The sequence below is a fragment of the Aethalodelphis obliquidens genome, unplaced genomic scaffold (genome assembly GCF_003676395.1).
Source record: "Aethalodelphis obliquidens isolate GAN/ISIS:26980383/991018 unplaced genomic scaffold, ASM367639v1 scaffold43, whole genome shotgun sequence".
NCBI lineage: Eukaryota > Metazoa > Chordata > Mammalia > Artiodactyla > Delphinidae > Aethalodelphis > Aethalodelphis obliquidens.
Window position 1 is genome coordinate 15182375 of NW_020837987.1, and position 23590 is coordinate 15205964.

The 23590-nt window shown below is 54.6% G+C and overlaps 2 protein-coding genes and 1 long non-coding RNA gene across 5 annotated transcripts; all 3 read right to left on the reverse strand.

Moving 5' to 3' along the window:
* Positions 1-208: 208 nt before the first annotated feature.
* LOC113605656 (kallikrein-14) lies at positions 209-4845 on the reverse strand. Of its 3 annotated transcripts, none has more exons than XM_027079174.1 (6): positions 4657-4845; positions 4459-4521; positions 3464-3629; positions 1700-1953; positions 1221-1357; positions 209-621 (listed from the first exon to the last, which is right to left on the reverse strand). In XM_027079174.1, exons 2-6 carry the CDS (start codon positions 4496-4498, stop codon positions 466-468), a joined length of 753 nt encoding a protein of 250 aa, XP_026934975.1. In that variant the 5' UTR covers positions 4499-4521; positions 4657-4845; the 3' UTR covers positions 209-465. The 3 variants fall into 3 exon arrangements, with proteins under 3 accessions (XP_026934975.1, XP_026934973.1, XP_026934974.1); XM_027079172.1 differs by having other exon boundaries at positions 4459-4519; positions 4615-4844; XM_027079173.1 differs by having other exon boundaries at positions 4459-4841.
* Positions 4846-8657: 3812 nt separating this feature from the next.
* On the reverse strand, positions 8658-14508 carry LOC113605677 (uncharacterized). Its single transcript, XR_003427297.1, has 2 exons — positions 13696-14508; positions 8658-8690 (listed from the first exon to the last, which is right to left on the reverse strand). It is a non-coding gene; the product is annotated as an uncharacterized LOC113605677 (long non-coding RNA).
* Positions 14509-16480: 1972 nt separating this feature from the next.
* Positions 16481-23376, reverse strand: CTU1 (cytosolic thiouridylase subunit 1). The gene is made up of 3 exons (XM_027079129.1): positions 23297-23376; positions 19243-19786; positions 16481-17817 (listed from the first exon to the last, which is right to left on the reverse strand). The coding sequence occupies exons 2-3, from the start codon at positions 19748-19750 to the stop codon at positions 17282-17284; spliced, it is 1044 nt and encodes a 347-aa protein (XP_026934930.1). The 5' UTR covers positions 19751-19786; positions 23297-23376; the 3' UTR covers positions 16481-17281.
* Positions 23377-23590: the final 214 nt, after the last annotated feature.

A 23590-nucleotide genomic window follows, 5' to 3' on the forward strand; every position in this document is an offset into this window, starting at 1 on the left:
TGCCCTCCCAGTCCGGGACGTCAGCGGTCCCTGCTCACGGTCGCAGCGCAAGGCTGGGGCGCTTCCTTCTGCCGCACCAAGTACAGTGGATGGTGAGGGGGCAGACCCCCAGGGGACACCATGTGATTTGGAACATGGCTTCTGGCTGGGCACGATTGGACCTGTGTGTGCATATCTGTTGGGTTAATTAAATGAATGGAGAATGGAATTTAGGATTGTTAAAGTTTTATTAGTAGTATTTCCCTGGTTTTTACAGACACCAAGAGTTTTGAAAATTGTCTTCTTCGGAATATGGTGCCAGTGCAGCGCCTTTGCCTTCACACTCCTGCTCTGTGTGTCTCAGGGGCACCTTGAATAATGACCGGGATGTGGTGGGGTGCAGAGAGAACCCCTGAAGGAACTGCTCTGGGAAAGAAGAGCAGGGTCTTGGGGAGCACGTGGGCAGGTGATATTCTGTAACACCAGCTAAGATCTGCTCTGTATGGTCTCCTGGATCCAGGTTTGGTACTTGCACAGGTTGGTATAGACGCTGGGGTAATCAGGCTGGGCACAGTTCTCCATCCCCCAGGACACGAGGCCCTGGAGCTCTCCTCTGCACACCAGGGGTCCCCCGGAGTCACCCTGAGGGGGAGAGACAGAGATGGAGACATCCACAGACAGATGACCAGAGCCGTGGGCATGGAGAACCCGAGAGGCAAAGATGGGATGGGGGTGGGCTGAGACCCCTGGGCAGGGGCTCTGGAGATCTCAGCCCCTGGGTGTTGGGGTCACTGGTTCCCACTCTGTCTCTGTCCCTTGGGCCCCTCTTCATCTTAGCTCTGTCTCTAGAAAACTATGTGTGTGTTTCCACATCCCCTGTCTCTGGAGCCATTGCTCAGGGATGGATTAAGACCTCTAGAGGACCTGAGCCCGGCTTTCCAGGTACCAGTATGTGATGATGGCAATGACAGTGGTCATCAGAGCTCTGTGCTGTCTCCATGGACTAGCTCATCTCATTCCACCGACTAAGACCTGCTACCCCCAGGGGACAGATGAGGAAACTGAGGTCCAGTACCCAAGGGCGAATGGCGTGGAGGAAGCCCGGCTATTACAACCTCTCTCGTTCTCTGTGTGTGTGGAGTTGGGGGGGGACTCCCCTGATCGTCATGTTCCTGCGGTCCTTTTGTACCTAAGTCCCTGCCCCAAACAATCCCCCTGCCCATGCTCTCCCTGGGCCTCACCTGACAAGAGTTCTTCCCACCTTGGGGGACCCCTGCGCAGACCATGCCAGCGGTGATGGCTCCAGGATAGGCCCACTGACAATCCCGATCCGAGGAGATGTTGATGTTCACGCATTGCAGAAACTTGGGGAACCTGGCTGCAGGGGCACTGAGGGGTTACGACGGAGTCGACCCTCCACCAAGCCCCAGGAGTCAGGGCCTGAGCCCCTCCCCCTCAGACCCAGGATCCAGGCCCCCGGCCCCTCCTCCTCAGCCCCAGGATCCAGGCCCCCGGCCCCTCCTCCCTCAGCCCCAGGATCCAGGCCCCCAGCCCCTCCTCCCTCAGCCCCAGGATCCAGGCCCCCAGCCCTTCCTCCCTCAGACCCAGGATCCAGGCCCCGGCCCCTCCTCCCTCAGACCCAGGATCCAGGCCCCGGCCCCTCCCCCCTCAGACCCAGGACGCAGGCTCCCGCCCCTCTTTCCTGACGCAGGACTCTCACCGTTGGGACTGGATGTTGTGCCCCAGCCCGACACAAGGCAGGGAGTCCCTGCGCTGGCACAGGAGCTGGCCACGGCGATGGGCCTCACTGCCCTCCGCAGCCGAGCGGGCCGCTCCAGCTGCAGCAGCATCAGGTCGTTTGCGATGGTCCAGGGGTTGTACTGGGGGTGTGGCACCTGGCGGACCACACGCAGCACCTGCTGTGTTACCTCCCAAATCCTCAGGTTGTGCTTTCCCAGGGCAACTCGCAGGTTCCTGGCCCATGACCCCCAAGAGTAGCGCTGCTCAGGATCTGACCTGGAGGCCTCTCCCCACCCGCCAGCGATGCTCCCTTCCCTGGTGATGTCTAACCCTCCCTCTAACTGCAGGCTGAGTGTCTCCTGGCATCCTGTACACTCTCCCCCAGCCTCGGCTTTCTCTCTGGACCCGATCCTACCATTCTCCCCTTCCCCTTGTGGGCTGCACTTTGCCTTCCCCCTTGGGTATCAGGTGACGGTTGAGCGGTCTTGGTTCTGTCCTAGGGTCTGCACCTGGATCAATACTCTGAGTTCTAAGTGAGACTGTGGGCTGTGGCTCTAGGTCAGAACTGATATTCTGGAGGATCCGTTCCAGTCACTCCATTGCTTCAGGGAGGCTCCATTCCAGTTCTAGCCTGGCCTTTGGACTCATCCGGAACTTTGGACTCTAAGCCAGGAGCTGGGTTCTAGATTGAATCTGGACGATAGCACACTTTCTGGATACTGGTGTGAGCTCCAGTTTCCAGGTTGAGTTCTGGGTTCTTGATTAAGCTCTAGTTGATGACCTGGGTTGTAGACAACGGTTTGAGCTCTGTGCTCCAGCTGGGCTCAGGGCTCTAAACGCTGGTCTGCATTCTTGATTCTAGGTTGGGTTCTGTCTTAGATCAGATTACAGGTGATAGTCTGGGCTCTTGGTTCTAGACTCTGGTCTGAGCCCTTGACCTCAGGCCAGGCTCTGGGCTCTAGACGGAGCTCCAGGTCCCAGGTTCTAGATGTTGGTTCCCATTCTAGAGTCTGGGCCTTAGGTTCTACCCTGAACTTCCGTTTATGACATTACATCCGGTTTATGGGCACTGGGTGAGCTTTCATCTGGACGTTGACTTCTAGTCTGGGGTCTGAGGTCCGGGTTTCAGTCTAGAATCTGAGAAGGGCTCTGGGTTCAATATGAAGCTTTGGATTATGGCCTCCATTCTGGGACGTAGACGGTGGGTTGAGGTCTGGGCTCTAGGCTGCTCAGAGAGGAGCTGTAGACTAGACTCTGGATTAAATGTTGGATCTAGAACAAGCTTCAGGTTCTGTCTTTATCTTCTGCTCTGCGCTGTAAGCAGGTTTCTGGATTTAGGGCTGGACTGTGGGTTCTGAACCTGACTCTAGATTCCAGGCAGGGTTCTGAGGGGGTCCTGAGTTTCTGGAGGTGGACTGTGTGCAGAATTCAACCACGACTCTGGAACAGACTCCTAGTCTTAGTCTCTATGTAGAGCTGGGCCTCTGGATGGATCTCAGGTTATGTGTTAGATTCTAGATTCCGTGTGGGACTCTAAGCTTGTGTGTGGGTTCTAAACGGTTGATCTGCTTTTAGAATCTAAACTGAGTTCAAGATTTATGGCTGGATTCCACGTTCTGAGCCGGGTCTGCTGTTCTAAGCTCTTATCTAGACCCCAGACCAGGGTCCAGCTACTGCACTGGGTTCCACACAGGGCTGGACTCTGGAATGCACTTGACAGAAGAACAAAGAGGGGTTCACTCACGGACGGGCGCAGTGAGCAGCAGTGATGACCCATTCGTCAGACAGCAGGGACCCTCCACAGAGAAAACTACGGTGGGGACCTGCCAGTAGGGCCGCCTGCCATGGTTGGGAGTTCCGGATGCATCTGGAACCACCAATTATCTTGTCCCCTTGGTTCTGTGCCGTGGCTAGGAGGAGGCAAGGGTGAGGTGGAGTGGGGAAAGCAGATGAACAGATGCTCTCCATCTACCCCCAACTCTCTAGGACGTCTGGAATCCACAAATCCCCCCTTTTCTGCCTAATCCTTAAACCCCCCGCCTTTATCTACCCCACCCTATAGGAGATATGCCCAACACTGCCCCCATTATTATCCCAACATAACCAGGGAGTTTTCTGACACCCCCCCACCCCCAGGCACCTCCATAGTATCTATTATTGGATCCCAGGGCCACCTCCTCCAGGGTCCTGATACAGCTACTATGATTGACTCTGCTTTTCCATGAATACTTTCTGTCATCACTTTTCACAATACAGCACAATTCCACCCAGGAATCCTCCAACACCTTCAGGGAGCTCCCTGTTCCTTCCCCGAACTTCTCACTCAATGTGACCCCCCAGGATCCGCTATCTCTCCCCACACCCACCCTCCCTGCCGAGAGCTCACCATCCCATCATCCTTCCCACCATCATTTCTGGCAACACGTTGTCTTTCCCGTATCAGTTCTTCCCTAACACAATCAAGAAGTGTCCTGCTGTCCTTTCTAATAAGACCCAGTCAAGACCTGATAGTTTTTCTCAATTCCTCTTTTATTTCTCCCCGTCTCCTACAACCCCCTGGACCCTGCAACCTCCTAATACCTCCACAACTTAGAACTTAGGCGCCCCCTCCAGCGTGCTCCTCAGCCATGATCCCCAAACGACTCCCTGCCCCTTCTCATCAGGTCATCTGTGAGCACATCGGGTCCCCAGGACCCTTCCCCATCTCTTCTCAGAGTCCAGGCCCCACTGCTGTCTTACCTACAGCCAAGATCTGAAGTGCTGTCAGCAGGAGGAACATTCTGAGGGCTGGGGGTTGGATTCCAGCAGATGTAGAGAGAAAGTGAGGGTTAAGGAGGCTGCGAGAGACCCAGAAGTTATAGGTCAGAGACAGAGCGTCTTAGACAGAGACTAAGACCTTAGAGACATGGATGAGGGACAGAATAGAGGCCAGAAACGAGGAGGGCAGGGTCTGGGGGCTCCTTGGTGGCTGGAGAGAGGATGCTGAGATGGGTTCAGGTCCTGCCCTGATGTCTCCTGTCTGGAGGAGTGGGGAAGATGTCTTCCTTGTCACTCATGGAGGCCTTTTATCTCTGGTCTGAGTAGCTGACGCTTGTCCTCCGCCCTTCTGACTTTTTTTTTTTTTTATTGCCTACTTCCCATTCCAGGATAGCCTATCCCATCTCTTCTCTCTCCTCTCTCACCAGAGAAGTAGTCCCAATTGTTAATGAGAACCTGCCTGCCTGGTAGGTGAAGGTGTTGTAATCTGGAAGGAATCCCGGGAGGGGGACCCCAGGGCAGGGTGGACGGGGTGGGGGTGGGAGAGAGTCTGAGAGAGGGAGGGACAGAGACCGAGAGAGGGGCTGCCATGGGAGGAGAGGGAATCTAGGAAATGTGAGAGAAGTAGCATATGAAGGTGGAGAGGCAGAGAAAGAGTAAGAGAAATACAGGCCAGAGAGAGAAGAGTCAGAGGTAGAGAGAATTTAGGGAGACGGACAAAGAGCAGATGAATATAGATGCGGAAGGGAGGCAGATAGAAAGAGACAAAACAGATGGGGACAGGGCACAGGGGCAGACACTCATGGAGAGGTGAGTGTGGAAAAGTGAGAGACAGAAGCAGAAAAACAGAGGGAAGAAGGGGGAGGCAGAATAGAAACAGGCACAGAGAAAGAGAAAAAAATGAAGAGAGAGAAAAGAGGCAGAGGTACCCCAACTCCAAACACACTCATACAGAATAATAGCAGTGATGATGAAAGGAGGCCAAGAGATGACAGATAAGGAAGTGGTGATACAGGGAACAGTGAGGCGGAGATGCAGGCCCAGGCAGGGGACAGTGGGGAGATGGAGGGAGAGCGGGACGCAGAGGACACACAGCCGCAGAGGAAGAGAGAAGGGGGTGGGGGTGGGGAGCCGGCAGGAGACTGGAGGTGCTGGAGGCAACTGGTGCCAGGTGGTCCTGTCTCCTAGGCTCTCTGACCTTGTGGTCCACACAGTCCTGAAGGGTGGGGGAGCAAGGGCCCCGGCAGGGAGGGAGGGCGGGGGCTCAGGGCAGAACTTGTGCCCCCCAACTCAGGCTCTGCAGAGAGGTGGGGGGAGAGTGGGAGAGAGAGGGACCCAGAGAGAGGGGGACAGAGACCCAGAGAGAGGGGCACAGAGACCCAGAGAGAGGGGCACAGAGACCCAGAGAGAGGGGGACAGGGACCCAGAGAGAGGGGCACAGAGACCCAGAGAGAGGGGCACAGAGACCCAGAGAGAGGGGTACAGGGACCCAGAGAGAGGAGGACGGGGACCCAGAGAGAGGGGCACAGGTGGGGAATGGTTCCAGGCAGACAGAGGAGGGCCTGGGTTTGGGGGACTCATCCTAACTTTGGGCGGGGCTAGCTGGCCTCAGCCCCTCCCCCAGCCTCTTAAATTCCCTAATGACTGTGTCTGTCTCTGGGCTTGGGCAGCCCATCCGGACCACCACGCAGCGACTCAAGAGGCCACGTCTCTGCACCCTCCCTCCCTCACCAACCCCGGGGCTTGCTCCCAAACCACTTTCCTCCCCTTTCCCGCGGGCTGGTCTCTGCCCCTAGGGAGTCCCTCTGTGCCTCTGAATCCACGTGCCCACCTAGCCCCCTGTGCGTGTCCGTTTCCCGTGAACTGGCTCTGCTGAGGGGCCTCGCTGCTTTGAACTGAAGGTCTTGGCTCAGGCCCTGGTAAACCAGAAGGGCGAGATGCACGAACAGAAACCCCTCTGAAGGCGTGGGGCGGACAGGCAGCTGCCCTGCGAGCGTTCAGATCCGCATCTTGATGCCACTGTGGTTACACGGATCCACACTTGCGATAAAATGACCCAGAAACACACGTGCACATAGGTGCACGGGCAACTAGATGCACGTAGACAACGAACACCGAATGAGACCTGTAGTCCCGTCAATAGCACGGTACCCTCGTCGATTTCCCGACTCTGAGTTTGGACTGCAGTTATCTGAGCTGTCAGGACTGGGGGAGGCTGGGGGAAGGGTACTGGGACTCTGTACTCGCTGTGCAGCTTCCTGGGAGTCTATCATTATTTCCAAATAAAGAATTAACAACAAAACAAATTCCTGGTAAGCGCAAGCCCTGCCCCCCTCCATTTGAGCAGAAGGCTGTGATTTGGGGGACGCGTGGGGACCCTCTGCTGAGCTAGAAGGCTTAGGTAAACCTGAGATCTCCCTCTTCCTAGAAAGAACACTCAGCTCGAGCACAAGCCCCGGCAAACCCCAGGGAGCGCAAGAAAAAAGCGCTGGGGATGCAACCACGAATAGGGCTCAGTTAACTGCCTTATCCTCCCCGTTCCAGCCCCTCGTTCCCTCGGTTCACTGCCAGGCTACTCATTCCCCTCCCGTCAGACTCCACTCTGGGCTGCTTTGCTCCCTACTCCACCCGCCACAGGACTGTTTGCCATGACAGGGGGCCTCAAAAAATATTTGATGATGAATGAATCCATGAACATATGGCCACAGTCCTTGCCTTCAAGAAACTCACAGTCTGGCAGGAAAGGCCTAAGAGGCAACAGGAAAGTCAGTCTGGTGTGATTTGTGCTCGAATGGGGGTGGGGGGTGGGAAGGGGTGGCAGTGATGAAGGGCCTGATGAAGCCCCAGGGGCGGGGACAGTGTTTGCAGAGGGCGGCCTGTCTAAGCTGGGTACCGCGGCTCAATATTATAAAACAACCTAAATGGGAGAAGAATTTGAAAATACGTGTATATGTATAACTGGGTCACTTTGCTGTACACCTTAAACTAACACAACCTTTTTTTGTTGGTGTCTGTTTGTTTGTTCGTTTTAACATCTTTATTGGAGTATAATTGCTTTACAATGGTGTTAGTTTCTGCTTTATAACAAAGTGAATCAGTTATACATATACATATATCCCCGTATCCCCTCCCTCTTGTGTCTGCCTCCCACCCTCCCTATCCCACCCCTCTAGGTGGTCGCAAAGCACCGAGCTGACCTCTCTGTGCTATGCGGCTGCTTCCCACTAGCCATCTATTTTACATTTGGTAGTGTATATATGTCCGTGCCACTCTCTCACTTCGTCCCAGCTTACCCTTCCCCCTCCCCGTGTCCTCAAGTCCATTCTCTAGTAGGTCTGCATCTTTATTCCCGTCCTGCCCCTAGGTTCTTCATGACCTTTTTTTTTTTTTTTTAGATTCCATATATATGTGTTAGCATATGGTATTTGTTTTTCTCTTTCTGACTTACTTCACTCTGTATGACAGACTCTAGGTCCATCCACCTCACCACAAATAACTCAATTTCATTTCTTTTTATGGCTGAGTAATATTCCATTGTATATATGTGCCACACCTTCTTTATCCATTCATCTGTCGATGGACACTTAGGTTGCTTCCATGTCCTGGCTACTGTAAATAGAGCTGCAGTGAACATTGTAACACAACATTGTTAATCAACTATACTCCAATACGAAATTAAAAGTTAAAAAAAAAGAATTTCCAGCTTTAAATTGTCAAAAAACAAAACCCAAAACAAACCCCACACATGTACTGAGGTCTTGGTTCAGCCAGGTGCTGTGTCATGTTCTTCTTTCTGCTTTTTTTTTAATGTTCAAAACTTTTTTAAAAATAAAATTTTTTATTGTGGTGAAGTATAATACATACATAACATAATAAATACATAAATATAATAGATACATAACATAAAACTTACCATTTAAAACATTTTTTTAAATATATTTTTATTTATTTATTTATTTTTGGCTGCGTTGGGTCTTCGTTGATGTGCTCGGGCTTTTCTCTAGTTGCGGCGAGCGGGGGCTACTCTTTGTTGCGGTGCACGGGCTTCTCATTGCGGTGGCTTCTCTTGTTGCGGACCACAGGCTCTGGGCGTGCGGGATTCAGTAGTTGTGGCACACGGGCTCTAGAGCGCAGGCTCAGGAGTTGTGGCGCACGGGCTTAGTTGCTCCGCGGCACGTGGGATCTTCCAGGATCAAGGATCGAACCCATGTCCCCTGCATTGGCAGGTGGATTCTTAATCACTGCGCCACCAGGGAAGCCCCTTAAAACATCTTTAAATGGCATGCAGTACATTCACCTGGTTGTGCAGCCTTCACCATCCGTCTCCAAAACCTTTTCATCTTCCCCAACTGCAGCTCTGTCCCCATGAAACACGGGCTTCCCATCCTCCCTCCCCCAGCCCTGGTAACCTTCATCCTCCTTTCTGTCTCTATGAATTTGACTACTCTAGGTATTTCATGTAAGTGTCATCATGTAGTCATTGTGTGATTATCTCCTGTGTGTCTGCCTTATTTCCCTGAGCATAATATCCTCAAGGCTCATGTCAGAATTTCCTTCCTTTTTTTATACTTTGTTTTGCTGCAGCATGCGGCATGCAGAATCTTATTTTCCGGACCAGGGATCCAACCTGCACCCCCTACAGTGGGAGTGCAGATTCTTAACCACTGGACCACCAGGGAAGTCCCAAGAATTTCCTTCCTTTTTAAGGCTGGATCATACAACACCGTGTGGATAAGCACAATTTGTGTATCCAGGTCACTTCTTTATGTGGGTTAGCTTCTTTCGTTCCTCCTTCCCTCCCTCCCTTTCTCCCTATCCTTCCTTCCATTCAACAAATATTTCTTGAGCACCTACTGGGTATCAGGCATGGTTCTAAGTGCTGAGGATATAGCAATAAACAAAATAGATGGAGATCCCTACCCTCCTGAGGCTTCCATTGTGGAAGGAAAGGCAACCAAGCAAAAGAAAGTTAAATAAGCACAAGTTATGAGTGCTAAGTGCTAAGGAGGAGGTCAGTGTCCGGGGAAGGCCTGCCTGAGGCGATCTTTGAGCAAAGACCTGCAGATTGTCAGGGATACTGGGGGAAGACTGTTCCAGACAGAGAGAGCAGCATGTGCAAAGGCCCTGGGGTGGAAGGAGGGCTGATGTGTCTGGGGACCAGTGAGGAGGCCAGTGTGGCTGGTGCAGCATGGGCCAGGGAAGAAAATAGAAGGAAATGAGGGCGGGAGTTTGCAGGTGGGGTGTGGGTCGGGTGGCCAGACGTGGAGGGAGGGCTGGGCCAGGGAGACGGGGAGGCCCGGGCCAACTCATCTCAACGGGCACCTGGCTGGGGAGGGGAGGACGGCTAGCAGGTTCCCGGGTGAGGTTGGTGACCAGGAATTTAAAGAGGCGTCCTCGGAGCGGCTGGGTGATTTTGTTTCGTTTTCCTCCAGCAAAGGACAGTGGGAGGGGGTGTGGCAAAGGGGCGGAATGTAGGGGTAAAGGAAGTGCAGAAAGAAGGGCCTTGGTGGAGGGAGGGCTGCACACAGAGGGTCAGGGTGTCTTTGCGGTGGAAGCATGGGAGGCTGTGGTCAGGGAGTGGGACGTGGGCTTTTGTGGTTTTAGGGGTGGAGCTCTTCTGATGGAGGTAGCGGCCAGGGTGTACCTGTGGGAATGGGTGATGGGGGAGGTGGTCTCCGGCCACCTGGAGGCTGAGGGACTGTGAAGCCAGGGGGTCCTCTCTCCTGGGGGCTCCTGACTCCCTGTCAGCAAATGCCTGTCTCTATCTCCATTTATAATACAAATCTGGCAGGTTGTCAAGGACTTTCCATACATTATCACATTTAATCCTCACAAGAGCTTTATGAGGTTAGGGTTAGGGTTAGGGTTAGTACCGCGTTAGAGATGAGGAAACTGGGTCTCAGGCAGAAGTCACTTGTGCAAATGGCATTAGCCGGGATTGGGAGCTGGGTCATCTGGCTGTTAAATGCCACGCCATTCTGTCTCCAAATCTGTCTCCATGCCATCGAGGGCGGGGAGTTCTCTGCTGGATCCTCGTCTCCTGGAACAGCCCCAGCGTCTGAGAGTTCGTGCAAAGAGTGTTTCTGGTATGTGCAAATGGACCCTCACCTTGGGAATTTCCTGGCAGTCCAGTGGTTAGGACGCCACCCTTCCACTGCAGGGGGCATGGGTTCGATCCCTGATCAGGGAACTAAGATCCCACAGGCTGCCAAAACAAAAAACAAAACAAAACAAAACAAACAAACAAAAAACCAAAGGACCCTCACCGTTGTCTTCTGTCCCCCATCAGCTCTTGGTTGGCAATTTCTCTAGTACCTCCTAAGTGTCACGTCTTGCTTAATTCCCCCATTGGCCCTGTGAGGGGCACACAATCACACCCATTCTACAGATGCGGAAACTGAGAGAAATGAGGTCAGTTGCCCAACAAGCAAGTGGTGGAGCTTGGATTGGAACCCCAGTCCATCTGACTCCATGCTCCTCTGCTGCTGATTCCATGTGTCTCTTTGATTACGCGAACTCTCTCTGGGTAATCTCTTAGATGGCTCTGAGTCAGCACCTGAATCTGCTACATGCCAGGCAGCTTCTGCATACACACCTGGGTGTCCCTGATGCCCCGTCAACAGCCAACGAACATCTCTGCCCCACCTCCCTCCATCTCCATCATCAATCACTTATTTCCCTTTGTTGGCGGTGACACCATCCTCTCCCCAGTTGCTTCTGTCAAAAGCTGGGAGTGGTCCTTGATCCCTCCCTCACGCCCACTTCCTACTTTGGCAATTCACGTCACCTTAGTGTCAAAATAGACACTGAGTCCACCCACTTACTCCCTCTCACTCACCCTTGTCCAAGCTACCCTTATATCTCACCTGGACAGGTGCAAGAGCATGCCAGCTAGTCTCCCTGCTTCCACATTCACGTTCCCACCTGCTTCCACATTCACGTTCCCACCTCCCCCCACTCCTACCCCACACTAAGTTCATTCTCCACTTGGCAGGCAATGTGTTCTTAAAATATAAAAGAGTATCATATTAAACCCTGCTTAAAGCCCATCTATGATTTCCCACTGCAATTGTAATAACACCTAAACACCTCCAAGGCACTCTGTGTCCGGCTCTCCAGCCTCACCATTCCGTCACGCACTGTGCCTCGGACCCCCTAGACTTCCTTGACTTTCTTGACATGGTAGGTGCCTTCCCACCTCAGGGCCTGTCTCTGCTGTTCCCTCTGCCTGGGACACGTGTCCCATCCCTCTGCCCATGATCACCTTCTCTAGAGTAGACATTCCCTTCTAGTTTCTATCTCAGCCCCTTGTTGGTTTCCTTCCTATGTCTCATTTCAATCTATAATTGCTTTATGTGTTTGCTTCCTTTTTTGTTGTTGTTTTTTCTCTGTGGCATTTATCACCATTGGATGTCCCTCGTGTTTTATTTATCTCCTTTTCTGTGTAGTCTATCTCCCACAACTTGAGTGCCATCTCTGACAGGGCAGGGGGTTTTGCCTGCTTTCTTGGCTTCTGTTCCCTGGCACATAGTAGGTGCTCAGTAAACATTTATGGAATGAAGAAACATTTCTCTCACTCAGACTGAGGCTTCATGAGGGCAGGGACGTTGTCTAAGGTGTTCACTGCTGAATCCCTGGAGCCCACTCCGGTACCTGGCATGTGCTGGGGCTCTATGAAAACAGGCTGAATGAGAGTGACATTATTGAGAGCCTTCCTCTCCCCAGAATCCCTGCACCCAATGCCCCCACATCTTCAGACCTGACAGGAACCTCTAATTACCCAGCCCTGGGAGAGCACGCACAGGGGGAAGGTGGGGAAGCCCATCTTTCTGAGATTGGGTTCTAAATCCTTGCAGGGAAGAATGCTTCTGACTCCAGGGGACGGTACCTTAAGGTGTGGGGAGCCTCATCAGTCCTGGTCCTTTCACAGACATTCGATAAGTATAAAGGACCCCTTGTGTTTAGGTAAGGGCTGCCTTCACCAGGGCCCATGGGCTCCCAGACAGAGAGCCCACTGAGGGCAGGGACTGGGGCTCACCCAGCTCTGTTTCCCCAGTGCCCCATGCAGGGCCTGGCTCCTGGGAGATGCCAGCAGACGTTGGCTTCGTGAATAAAGGGGTGATCCTTATCACTCCTCTGCCCCCAAATCTCCTGACCTCCGCCCTAGCCAGAGCCCTGCTCCGTGATGACTAGGCTTCGTGCCTGGGCAACACCCGCGCCCCACCCTCCTTGTTTACCACGACTTTCTCCCTCAGAAAGACTCGGCTGTGCTCACCACGGCCATCTGCCTAAGTGGCAAACATCTTTATTTTTGGTCAGCCTGTCTAGGAGAGGTTTCTCTTGTATTTACAGTTTTGGGGGTTTAGGCAGGAGCTCTTAATACTTACAAAGCACACCCTAGAGTTTAGTAGGATTTCCAGACTTCTTAAATAGCCCTCATCTCTGTTCCCACCATTCCCACCCCCTAATGGTTTTGGCTTCTCCCTGGCCTCTTGGCCTTTAAGTCCCCCTCCCCCAGCCCCACCCCACAGTCCTCCTAGACACAGACCCAGAAGGCTCTTTCTGACACCCGGGGCGAGGCCTGTCTGCTCTAAACCCTTCCTGGTGCCCCATCACCCCAGCGGGAAATCTGCCTTGTGCAATGGCATTCTGACCCTCTTGGGGGTGGGGTGGGGGGACGCTGGCCGTCCTCACCAGCTCCTACCCAGGCGTCCTGCACCAGAAGCAGCCATTCCGCCCGGTTCACGGTGTGTCCTTCCCTGCAGGCTTTCCACCTGCTGTTCTCTGGGCCGCAGGTGCACCCGTCCTCCTCCACCCTTTTCCCCGTGCTCATTCTTACTCATCTTCTCGGGCCTGGTTTAAACACTACCTCCTTCAGAAAGCGTTCTGTGACGCCCCACGCTAAGTTGGTCGCCCCACCTCTGGGCTCCCCTGTGCCCTTACTAACCCCCGCCGTGACACGTATCCCTTTGGGTCTTGATTTGCCAGTGTCGGTCCGTGCCGCCTCCCCCATCAGACAGAGAGCCCACTGAGGGCGGGGACTGGGGCTCACCCAGCTCTGTTTCCCCAGTGCCCCGTGCAGGGCCTGGCTCCTGGGAGATGCCAGCAAATGTTGGCTTCGTGAATAAAGGATGATCCTTTATCACTCCTCTGCTCCAAAATCTCCGTGGCTTCCGCCTCAAAATCACAGCTGCGCCCATGCAGTCTGGCCCCTCTTACCTCTCTCCTCCAGTTACCCGCTCCACCACTCGCCTGCCTCCCTTGGCGTGCGCACACGCTGTTCCCTGGCCAGCATCGCCCTTCCCGCACATCTGCAGAGCCCACTGCCTCACCCTGTGTGGGTCTCTGCTCAAATGTCGTCTTCTCCTCGAGGTCTGCCGTATCCACCCTACATACACGTGTGGCATGCTTCCCATCCTCCGATTAATCAGTTTATCACCATCTGACACACTACATACTCTACTTATTTTCCTCCTTTTCTGGCCTCTCCCATGAGGGCAGGTTTTTGTTTTGTTCATTGCTGTCACAAATTGGGTGCTCAATAAATATTTGCAGAATGAATGAATGAATGAATGTACACATGGATCTTGAGGTCATGGAAGGTTTCCAGTGTTCACAGGGGACCTTCAGGTTTCTGCCAGACTGTGTCTCTCGCCCTTGGAGGCGGGCTCAGGCCAGGGGGACCGGTGGGGAGGTGGGAGGAGAGAGCAAAGCTCCCCAGCCAGGCAGCGGAAGGAAAGACTTTGCTCTTCCGTCAATGGCCACCCAATGCAAGGTGTGGTCAGTGACCCCCTTGTGGTTGGAGCTGAGAACAGCATTTTCCCCAGCTCCCACTCGAGGCCCTCTCGTCACATTTGCCACAGAACCGTGGTTGAATCTGAATAGAGACGGGTTGTAAGCGTAACATACACACCGGATTTTGAAAACTTAGTACCAAAAAAACGTAAAACACCCTCAAGGTTTTAATTAATTTATTTATTTTGGGCTGTGCTGGGTCTTCGTTGCTAGGCACGGGCTTTCTCTGGTCTACTCTGCCTTGTGGTGCGCGGGCTTCTCATTTCTGTGGCTTCTCTTGTTGCGGAGCACCGGTTCTAGGCGCGTGGGCTTCAGTAGCTGTAGTTCGGAGGCTCTAGAGCGCAGGTTCAGTAGTTGTGGCACACAGACTTAGTTGCTCCGCGGCATGTGGGATCTTCCCAGACCAGGGATAAAACCGTGTCCCCTGCCTTGGCAGGCGGATTCTTAACCACGGAGCCACCAGGAAGTCCCATCCCCAAGGTTTTAAAATATTGATTACATGTTAAAATAGTAATATTTTGGATATAGTGGGTCAAATAAAATACATTATTAAATTTTCCCCTCCCCCCCCTTAAAAACATGGCTACTCGTAATTTTGAAAGTACACATATGGCTCGCATTATATTCCTATTGGGTAGTGCTACTCTAAACCACAACAGAAATCTAACCAACCACCCACCTCCTGGTGTGAAGGTGTGAAGGTGTGACGGGAGAAACTCGGTTACAGAAAAGTCCCTTGCCCCAAACCACAGGGTCAATCAGTGGCCGACCTGCAACAAGGGCCCAGGTCCTCTTGCTTCCAGCAGGCGGCATAGCAAAAAGGTGCAAGAGCCCTAGCTCTTTGCTGCTGTGTGACCTTGGGAAAGTCACTTCACCCCTCTGAGTCAAAAATTTACCCTTTGTAAAATTGGGGATCAAAACGCAACGAAGGGGCTTCCCTGGTGGCGCAGTGGTTGAGAGTCCGCCTGCCAATGCAGGGGATGTGGGTTCGTGCCCCAGTTTGGGAAGATCCCACATGCCGCGGAGCGGCTGGGCCCGTGAGCCATGGCCGCTGAGCCTGCGCGTCCGGAGCCTGTGCTCCGCGGCGGGAGAGGCCACAACAGTGAGAGGCCCGCATACCGCAAAAAAAAAAAAAAAAAAAAAAAAAAAAAAAAAAAAAAAAAAAAAAAACGCAACGAAGGAGCGTTCCGCAGTGCCTGGTGCAGTAGAATCATTCCAATTGACCGTGATCATCTTGCGCCCCCTAGAGCCCGTTCTCTCCACCGCAGCTGCAGGGATTTTTAGAAAACGGAGACGGGCTCCTGCCTCTGCGAGATGTTGCAGGACCAGCCCTGGCTACCACCTGATCTCAACTCTTGCTCTTCTTCTCCCTGCCCACTCTGCCCTGACCACACTTCCTTGCTGTTCCCTGGACTTACCAACTTTATTCCCACCTCTGGGCTTTTGCATCGGCAGTTCCCTCTGCCTGGAAAGCTCTCCCCCAAGATGGCTTTATAATTCACTCCTTTGCTTTATTCAGGTCTCGGCTCAAATGCCACCTCCTCAAAGAGGCCTTGCCCTGACCCCTATGGACACTGGCTCTTGCTGTCTCCCTCCCTCTTTATCCTGCTTTATTTCTGTTGCATTAATCACTATCTGACATTTTATTTTTATTGACTTACTGTCTGTTTCTCCCAGATTGTGAACTTCACGGGGGCAGGGGCTTTTTGTCTTTTGCTCACTGCAGTATTCCTAGCACTTGGCACTTGGGCCACAGATGAGGTGCTCAATAAACATCTGTCGAATGAATAATTATCCTGATGCTCAGTTAACTCACGGAGGAGGTGGGGCCTCTGGTCCCTGCCTTCCAGCCCAATCTAATTAGGAAAAGCGAGCCCCAAAGAGTGTGGATGGCTGGAGGACAGGACCCAAGGGCTGGGGTTTGGGAGAGTCCTAATGTCCTGGGCTGGGCAGGGTGGGAGGAGAGAATCAGGGATGCTTCCAGGAGGCCCCTGGAGGATGTGAGCTGGAAGATGGGAAAGGAGGGCACTCCTGACAAGGAACCAGCCCAGCACAGCTCGGAAGTGGGACTGAGGACACCAAGTCTCCCCAGGGGTCAGGCAGGAAGTTTCTGAGCCTCACACCTGTCTGCACCGGCAGGGAGGCAACCCTGCAACCCAGAGCCCCCCGGGGGGCCGAACTTTAATGTGAACAACGAAGTTGGACACCATTATCAAATACTCACAACAGTGCTTTGCTAGGAGGCTTTGATTCCATTCTCAGAGGAGGAAATGGAAGACCAGAGAGGTTAAGTCACTGACCCAGGTTCACCCAGCTCTGCCTCCAGAAATCTGAGGTCTGGGGAGCTCACCCAGCGGCTCCCCACCCATCACACAGAGACTCAGGTGGTGGTGGGCGGGGAGAGTGGGGGTAAGGGCTAAATACACCGTCTTGAGGAGCCCCAGGCAGACCTGGGTGTGAGCCCCCAGTTGGGGCTCCAGCGAGGTGACCTCAGGCCAGTTATGGGGCTCAGGCTACAGCCAATGAGATAGTGGTGAGGATGAAATGAGATGATCCAGCGCCTGCCCTGTACACAGCGCTCACACAGAAGCATCACGATTGCTGTAACTGACGTGCCCATCACGTTACATGGTTTTGCTTATCCCACTGCAGGCAAACATGAAACATGAGGCACACAGTAGGCGCTCAAGAAGGGTCAGGACTATCTGAGCACGCCCAGAGCCCCACAGAGGTACAGGCAAGCGGCCCCCTAATTCCCACTCGCTCAGGAATGCAAAGTTGTACAGCTCTCTCCTCTCTGAGGCCCAGGGGTCCCCCAGACACCCAGGAGTCCTCCGCAGCCCCAGGAGCCCAGAGCCCCAGCTTCTGCAGGACCACAGGTAAGAGGTTCCGACCCCTTCCCAACCTCACACCGAAGCCCGGGCTAAGGTAACTCGGGTTCCTTCACAGTGTCATTTACAGGCGGCCCCGCACTCCCACGTCGTCGGATCCCAGCGGAGAACTGGAGTCTCTAGAAGCCGGGGATGGGCTCTGAAGTCGGGGGTCCGGACGGCTGTGGCTCCCGCGGCGACCCCTCCTCGTCCAGCCCCCGGCGGCCCTTGCCGATGGCCAGGCGGGGCCGGCCGCGGTTCAGGCCTTCCAGGAGGGCGCAGGCCTGGCAGAGCGCGCGGCTGGCCAGCGCCCCGCAGCGGGAGCAGGCGCCGGGGGGCGGGGGCCGCGCGGCCGGGGCCAGCGCCAGGCGCTCGGCCGAGTGCACGAGGTCCAGCACCGCCGACGGCCGCGCCGCCTCCAGCAGCTTGAGCAGGTCGCGCGCGTGGCCGCGGAAGGCCTCGGGCGCGTACACGCACTCCTCGGAGAAGTAGTCCAGGCGGCGGAAGTGCGCGTACAGCACCACCTCCTTCTGCGAGGCCAGCTGCAGCGGGCGGCAGCGCGGCAGGGCGCCCCCCTCGCCCGGAGAGCCCAGGCCCCCGCCGCGCGCCAGCCGGCCCGCGTCGCCCCGCAGGAAGTTCATGAGCACCGTCTCCGCCATGTCGTCGGCGTTGTGTCCTGGGGGAGAGACGTGAGCCGGTGAGGAGGGGGCGCGGGGGCCGGCGGGTCCGCGGTACCGTGGGGCGGCCAGGGGGAGGCTGCGGGTGAACCCCGCGAGAAAGGAGAGGGGAACACACCAGGCTCCCGTGGAGCAACTTGGGATGCCCTCATTTGCCCCCCTCTTATTGCAAACCAGGCTCTGTGCTCGGTGCCCTTTCAGGTAGTGAGTAACACTGCTTTACGCTACAGATACAATTTCAGTCTAGTGAAGTGTACTTCAGACCGCACAGACATCAAAATGGCATTTGATGGAGATGCTCAAGTGGGCTGTTGACACAAGTGCCTCTGGGAATGCAGATTATGGTATTTAGAAGGACCAGGGAGAAAGTAAGTGCATAGTTACACAACAGTCACCATAAATTTGAAGCTGAATCTCTGCTTATTCTGTAACTTGTCATCTTATACTTGGGTCTATAGTAAAACACCGGTCTTACGGCTTCTCAAGTCGGCCATACTTTCCCTCCTCAAGGCCTTTGCATAAGCTGTTTCCTCTGCTCAGAACCTCTCCCACCCCCTTTTTGTCCTTCACCTAGTTACCCACTCGGCTTCAGGTCTCTGCTCACTCAGGAAACACTTCCTTAATCCCCACGTTTCTCCCTTCACTAGGTCCTCCTGTGTCATTTTCCTTAGTGGCACAGGAAATAATTATAATCAGGTTATAATTACGTATGTGAGAAACGGACAGGAGCAGAGACTGTGTTGTGCATCATCATAACGGCAAACATTTATATGTTTACCGTTTCTCAGTGTCTTGTCTAAGTGCGTCATACGTAATTCCCATAATTCATCTAATTCCCAGTAACTCAAGGTCCTAGATAGTATTAATATCCCCATTATATAAAAGAGGAAACCAAGGTTAGGTAGTTTGTTCTAGGCTATATAGCTTGCATCTGGCACACAATAAATGGTCAGCAGTTATTTGTTTAAGTAATGATTGGTACAGAGAAAGTGTTATCAAAGAGGAGAAGCGAATAGAGAAAAGGACACAGTTGCGTTCAGACTAGATGCTTCTGATGGGAGATGCCCCTTCATACCCCTCCTTTTGTGACAAGGGACACAATGTCATAAAAAAATAAGCGCAGAGAAGCACAGCCCTAGCCCCTAGAGAGTACCCTACCACCCCTCTATTTGCCAGCGTGTGTGTACAAGGATGATGGCAGTGACTCAAAAGCTTACGATGCCCAACCTGGACACGCACATACTATGAACCTTCAGTGTGCATGCACAGCCCCTCCTCCTTTTTTAGCGTCTCCAATTAGGATATACGCAGTCTCCTTTACGACCTCTGGGGCATGCGCCTCAGTGGGCTTACAGTGTCCGCCCCTCGCCCGCGCATGCGCCCGTTCCTCCCACCGCGCCCCTCTGTGCCGCGCCTGCGCTCACCCGTCACGACGTGCGTGGCTCCCACGCGGCGCGCCCCTTCCTCCAGCGCCCGGCGTCGCAGCACCCCGCAGAAGGTGCAACAGGAGCGGCTGCGGCCGGAGCCGGCCGTGCTGCGGGCCACGGCGTCCATCGTCCAGCCCCCGAAGAGCTCTGCGTAGGCCACGACGGTGAGCGGGAGCTCCCAGCGTGCTGCTTGCCGCCGCACGGCCGCCAGCGCCGCGTCCCGGTAGCCGCCGATGCCCTCGTCCACGGCCACGAGGTGCAGCGAGATGCCCAGGCGCGGGGCCAGCTCGCGCAGCACGTGCGCCAGCACAGTGGAGTCCTTGCCGCCCGAGGCGCCCACGGCCACCACGGCGCCGGGCGGCAGCAGGCGGCCCGCGACCACCGTGTGCAGCACCTCGGCCTCGAAGGCGGCGCAGAAGCAGGTGGTGCACAGCGCCTGGCCCGAGCGCGGACGGCGGAGGGCGGCTCGCGCCTTGTGGCAGGAGGCGCACTGCGGGGCGGGCATCGCGGGGTCCAGGCGAGGCGGGAGGGTCGGCTTCTCCTGGATGGGTGGAGAGGGGAGGCGGGTTACACGTGGATTCCGGATTGCAGGAGTCCTTGCCTACAGAGAGGCTGCTTGCGTAGTGTCTCTGCCAGGAATAATGCAGGCCGAGTAGGCCTTTTCCAGAGTAAGGGAGGGTTATACGTATACAGTTGACCCTTGAACAACACGGGGGCCAGGGACGCAGCCAAAATCCGCATAACTTTACAGTCGGCCTTTCTGGTTCCGCATCCGCGGATTCAACCAAACCGCGGATGGTGTAGTACTGTATGTATTTATTGGGAAAAAAAAATCAGAGTATTAGGGGACCAGCGCAGTTCAAACTCATGTTGTTCAAGGGTCAACTGTATTCTACTTTAAGGAAGCTAGTGCCTCCAGGAAGGCTTCTTGGATTACACCCATTACACACCAAGAAGAGAAGGAGCTGGTTGGGAGAGGTGGAGGGGAGAGGGAGAGACAGGCAAGTTACACCCAGAATTAGGTCGGATTCTGTTTGGAGGGATGGAGGTGCCTATTAAGGGCCAGTTTCACAGTCTCCAGGGAGGCCAGCCCTTTTACAACCCTGGTCAGAAGGACAGGGTGCTTATCACTGACCTGGGCTCCCAGGGCCGTTCAGAGAGCTTGGGAGGGGTCAGTGATCTAAGAACAGAGGGAGTCCAGGGAACTGCAGCTCTGTTAGGGGAAGGGGAATGGACAGAAAAGACTAACTGGATTTCACTTTGGTGGGGGTGGGATACTGTCTCTAGGCATTGGTCCCGATTGTATCCTCTGAAAGGCAGGGCAGTCATCTCCTCCAGGGAGACACAGAGGCAGCATGGGTCGTACCTCCAAGGAGATCAACTGTGGCTTCTTCTGTTTTGGGGGCGGAGGGAGGGCGGGGTGTGGGCCTCCAGGATTGCTGTGGTCTCAGAATCTCCCGAAAGCTTCTGTGGCCTTACCGAGACTTGGATCAGCCCAGTTTTAACTCATTTCTGTTCCCCCCACCTCATCCGTCCCCACCCAGCCAAAAATTCCAACCCTCTCTCCTCGGACCCACCTGCTTGAGGAGCCCATGAAAACCCACCAGACCGAGTCCCTCCTCCCCAAGCCACCACCATCTCCAGGCTGAACTAGTGCAGTAGCCCCTGAGCAGGTCACCCTGTTTCCAGGATTTACCACAATGTGTGGAATCATTTTATGTGACTTGTATGTTTACTGCCTGTAACACCAATTAAGGACCGGTGCAACCCAGACGTCTGACAGGCATCTCAAAACCTAGACTCCTGATTCCCCTTCCCAAACCTGCTTCTCTTGCGGTAAAGGGCAGCTCCATCCCTCCAGCTACTCAGGGCAGGAGCCTTGTGGTCCAGGACCCACGACTGCTCTTGCTTCTCACTCTCCCTGTGGGTGACTCCCAACTGCAATGGCAAGTCCCAGCCTTTCCTCCAAATGCGCCACTGAAGATGCACCTGGGGCATCCTCCTCAGACCTCAAACCCCAGATGCCCGACCAGAATGGAGCAAATCCTGTTTGTAGCTTCAAAACAGAAGCCCAACACTCCTTAGCATCTCCACAACTGCGACCCTAGTCTGAGCTGAGCCATGTCGCTCTTACTGCAGGAGGCTCCTCCTTGGTCTCCCCGCCCCACCCTCCCCTCCTCTACACACACAATTCTCCACAAAACAGCCAGTGGGATCCTGCCCAGTATCTCCTCTACATTCGCCCATGCATCTCAGCTCACTTTCGTAAAAGCTTACGTCTGATGAGGCTCCCTTTTTCTCTGACCTCACATTCCACTCTCCTTCAGCCACTCTGGCCTCTACTCTCCAACACCCCAGGAAACACCTACCCAGGAAAGTGTTAGCACTGCTCTTCCCTCTGCCCAGAGTACTCTTCCTTGTCACTGGGCCCAGCAAGCAGCCCTCAGGACCCATTGGCCATGACCATTCGCCACATCCGTCACAGCTGAGCAACGCCCCCTTGAAATCTTCCCCCCGACACACACCCTATCCCACACCCGGCTTTGACTTGATTCTCCCTCGCTCTCCTGGTCTGCTTCCTGCTCAGCCTTCAGTCTCGTTTGGAGAGTCCTCTATGGTTCTCAGGTCCTTCCCAGCTCATTTTCCTTGTGGGTGACTCTGAATAATGACGTCCATCGGGCTGGTCCTCCAGATGCCCCACTGAGGATCCCCGCTGGTCCTCTGGGATCCTAGGCGCCCAAACTGACCAGCAACCCTGCTCCCCACAGGGAGAAACCTGTGCTTGCCCAGCTGTTCCCTGTCTCCTGAGAGGACTGCCACTTCAGCTCCTCCCCAGGACAAGACATAAAGTCACCCTGGACTCATCCCTCTTCTCCCCCTAAATCTATGGTCACTCGGTCCTAGGGGTCTACCTCCTGAGTGAGGAAGACCCTGGCAGGCGATGAGTCTGTGCAGACTGTCAGAGGCTCATAAGTCATGATACAGTTTTAATCTTATTCAGAGAGAGATGGGAGCCATGGGAGGGTTTTGCGCGAAGAAGGGATACGATCTGACTTGGGTTTTAAAAGTTTCCCTTTGGCTGCTGTGTGGGGAACAGGCCGTGGCAGGCAGGATCAGAGGCAGCGAGGCCAGGGAAGAGGCTATGGCAATAGTCAGTGAGATGATGGTGGCCTGGACTGGGGTGCTGGCAGTGGAGATGACAAGAAGAGGTGGGATTTTGTATCTATTATGAAGGTAGGGTCCACGGGACTTGCACAGGACTTGGACTGGGGTGGAGGATGTGGTCATGAGGAAAGAGGAAAGAAGGAGGACTTGGAGGTTTGGGCCTGAGCACCTGGGAGGATGATGGGACCATTTAGTCAGAGGGGAGCTGACCAGAATTCCATTTGGACATGTCAGATTTGAAGTGTCTGTTATGCATCTCCCCCTCGAAGACGTTATAGACCCCAGGCTGGGTCAGGCGCCTCCTCTGGGCTCGCAGAGCCCCATGTATGCCCCCACCCCAACCGGATCATGACGGTATCCTTCGTGGTGACAGGCCTGTCTCCCCCGTTGTACTGTGAGCTCACTAACGGCAGGGACAGGGTCTGCTTCGGCCACCACTGACTTCTCCTGCCTCGCACGGGATTTGGCACAGGGTCGGTGCTCAGGAAAGATCTGTAGGCTGAGGGAATAATAAATGCGCCCGGAAGACGAGACCCAGACCCCCAGGGATGCCTCCGAATCGCAGCCTTGTCGGAAGGACGGAGAGTGTGTAACATCATTCTATCAAAACAGAGGTTCCAGGACAGAGTAGGGACCTCCCGGACGTACCCAGTTGGAAGCGGGGGCAGGGAAATGGTCGAATTCCAACCTGGGGGAGGGGATGGGCGAGCAAGAGACAGGCCGGACCGCAGTGCCCCAAGTGGGGATCCCGGTCAGAAGGCCTCTGCGATACAAGCGTTGGGAAATCAAAGGCGAGTGGCTTCACCCCCAGAGCGACCCTCAACCCTCACACGGCACCGCAACAAAGAGCGGGCGCTCACGAGCCGACCAGCTGGTGAGGAAATACCTGAGTAGAACGCGGTGCTGGATGGTCCAAACTGCCGAACACGCGGAACTCCGGCGCGGAAGTGGCTCCAGAGACTACGACTACCACAAGGCCTTGGGGGCTGTCTTGCCTACGACTCCCAGAACCCCATGCAACAGCTCCACCCGAAGCACCTGTGGTTACTGGGCCCTCGGCCTTCAACTCCCAGCAGTCCCTGCGGCCCCTTGTTTCACTCTGCCTACCACTCCCAAAATGCACTGCCTTGTTTCCGTCTGCGCCTGCGCACGGGCAAGGGACGTGGGGCGTGTACTGGTT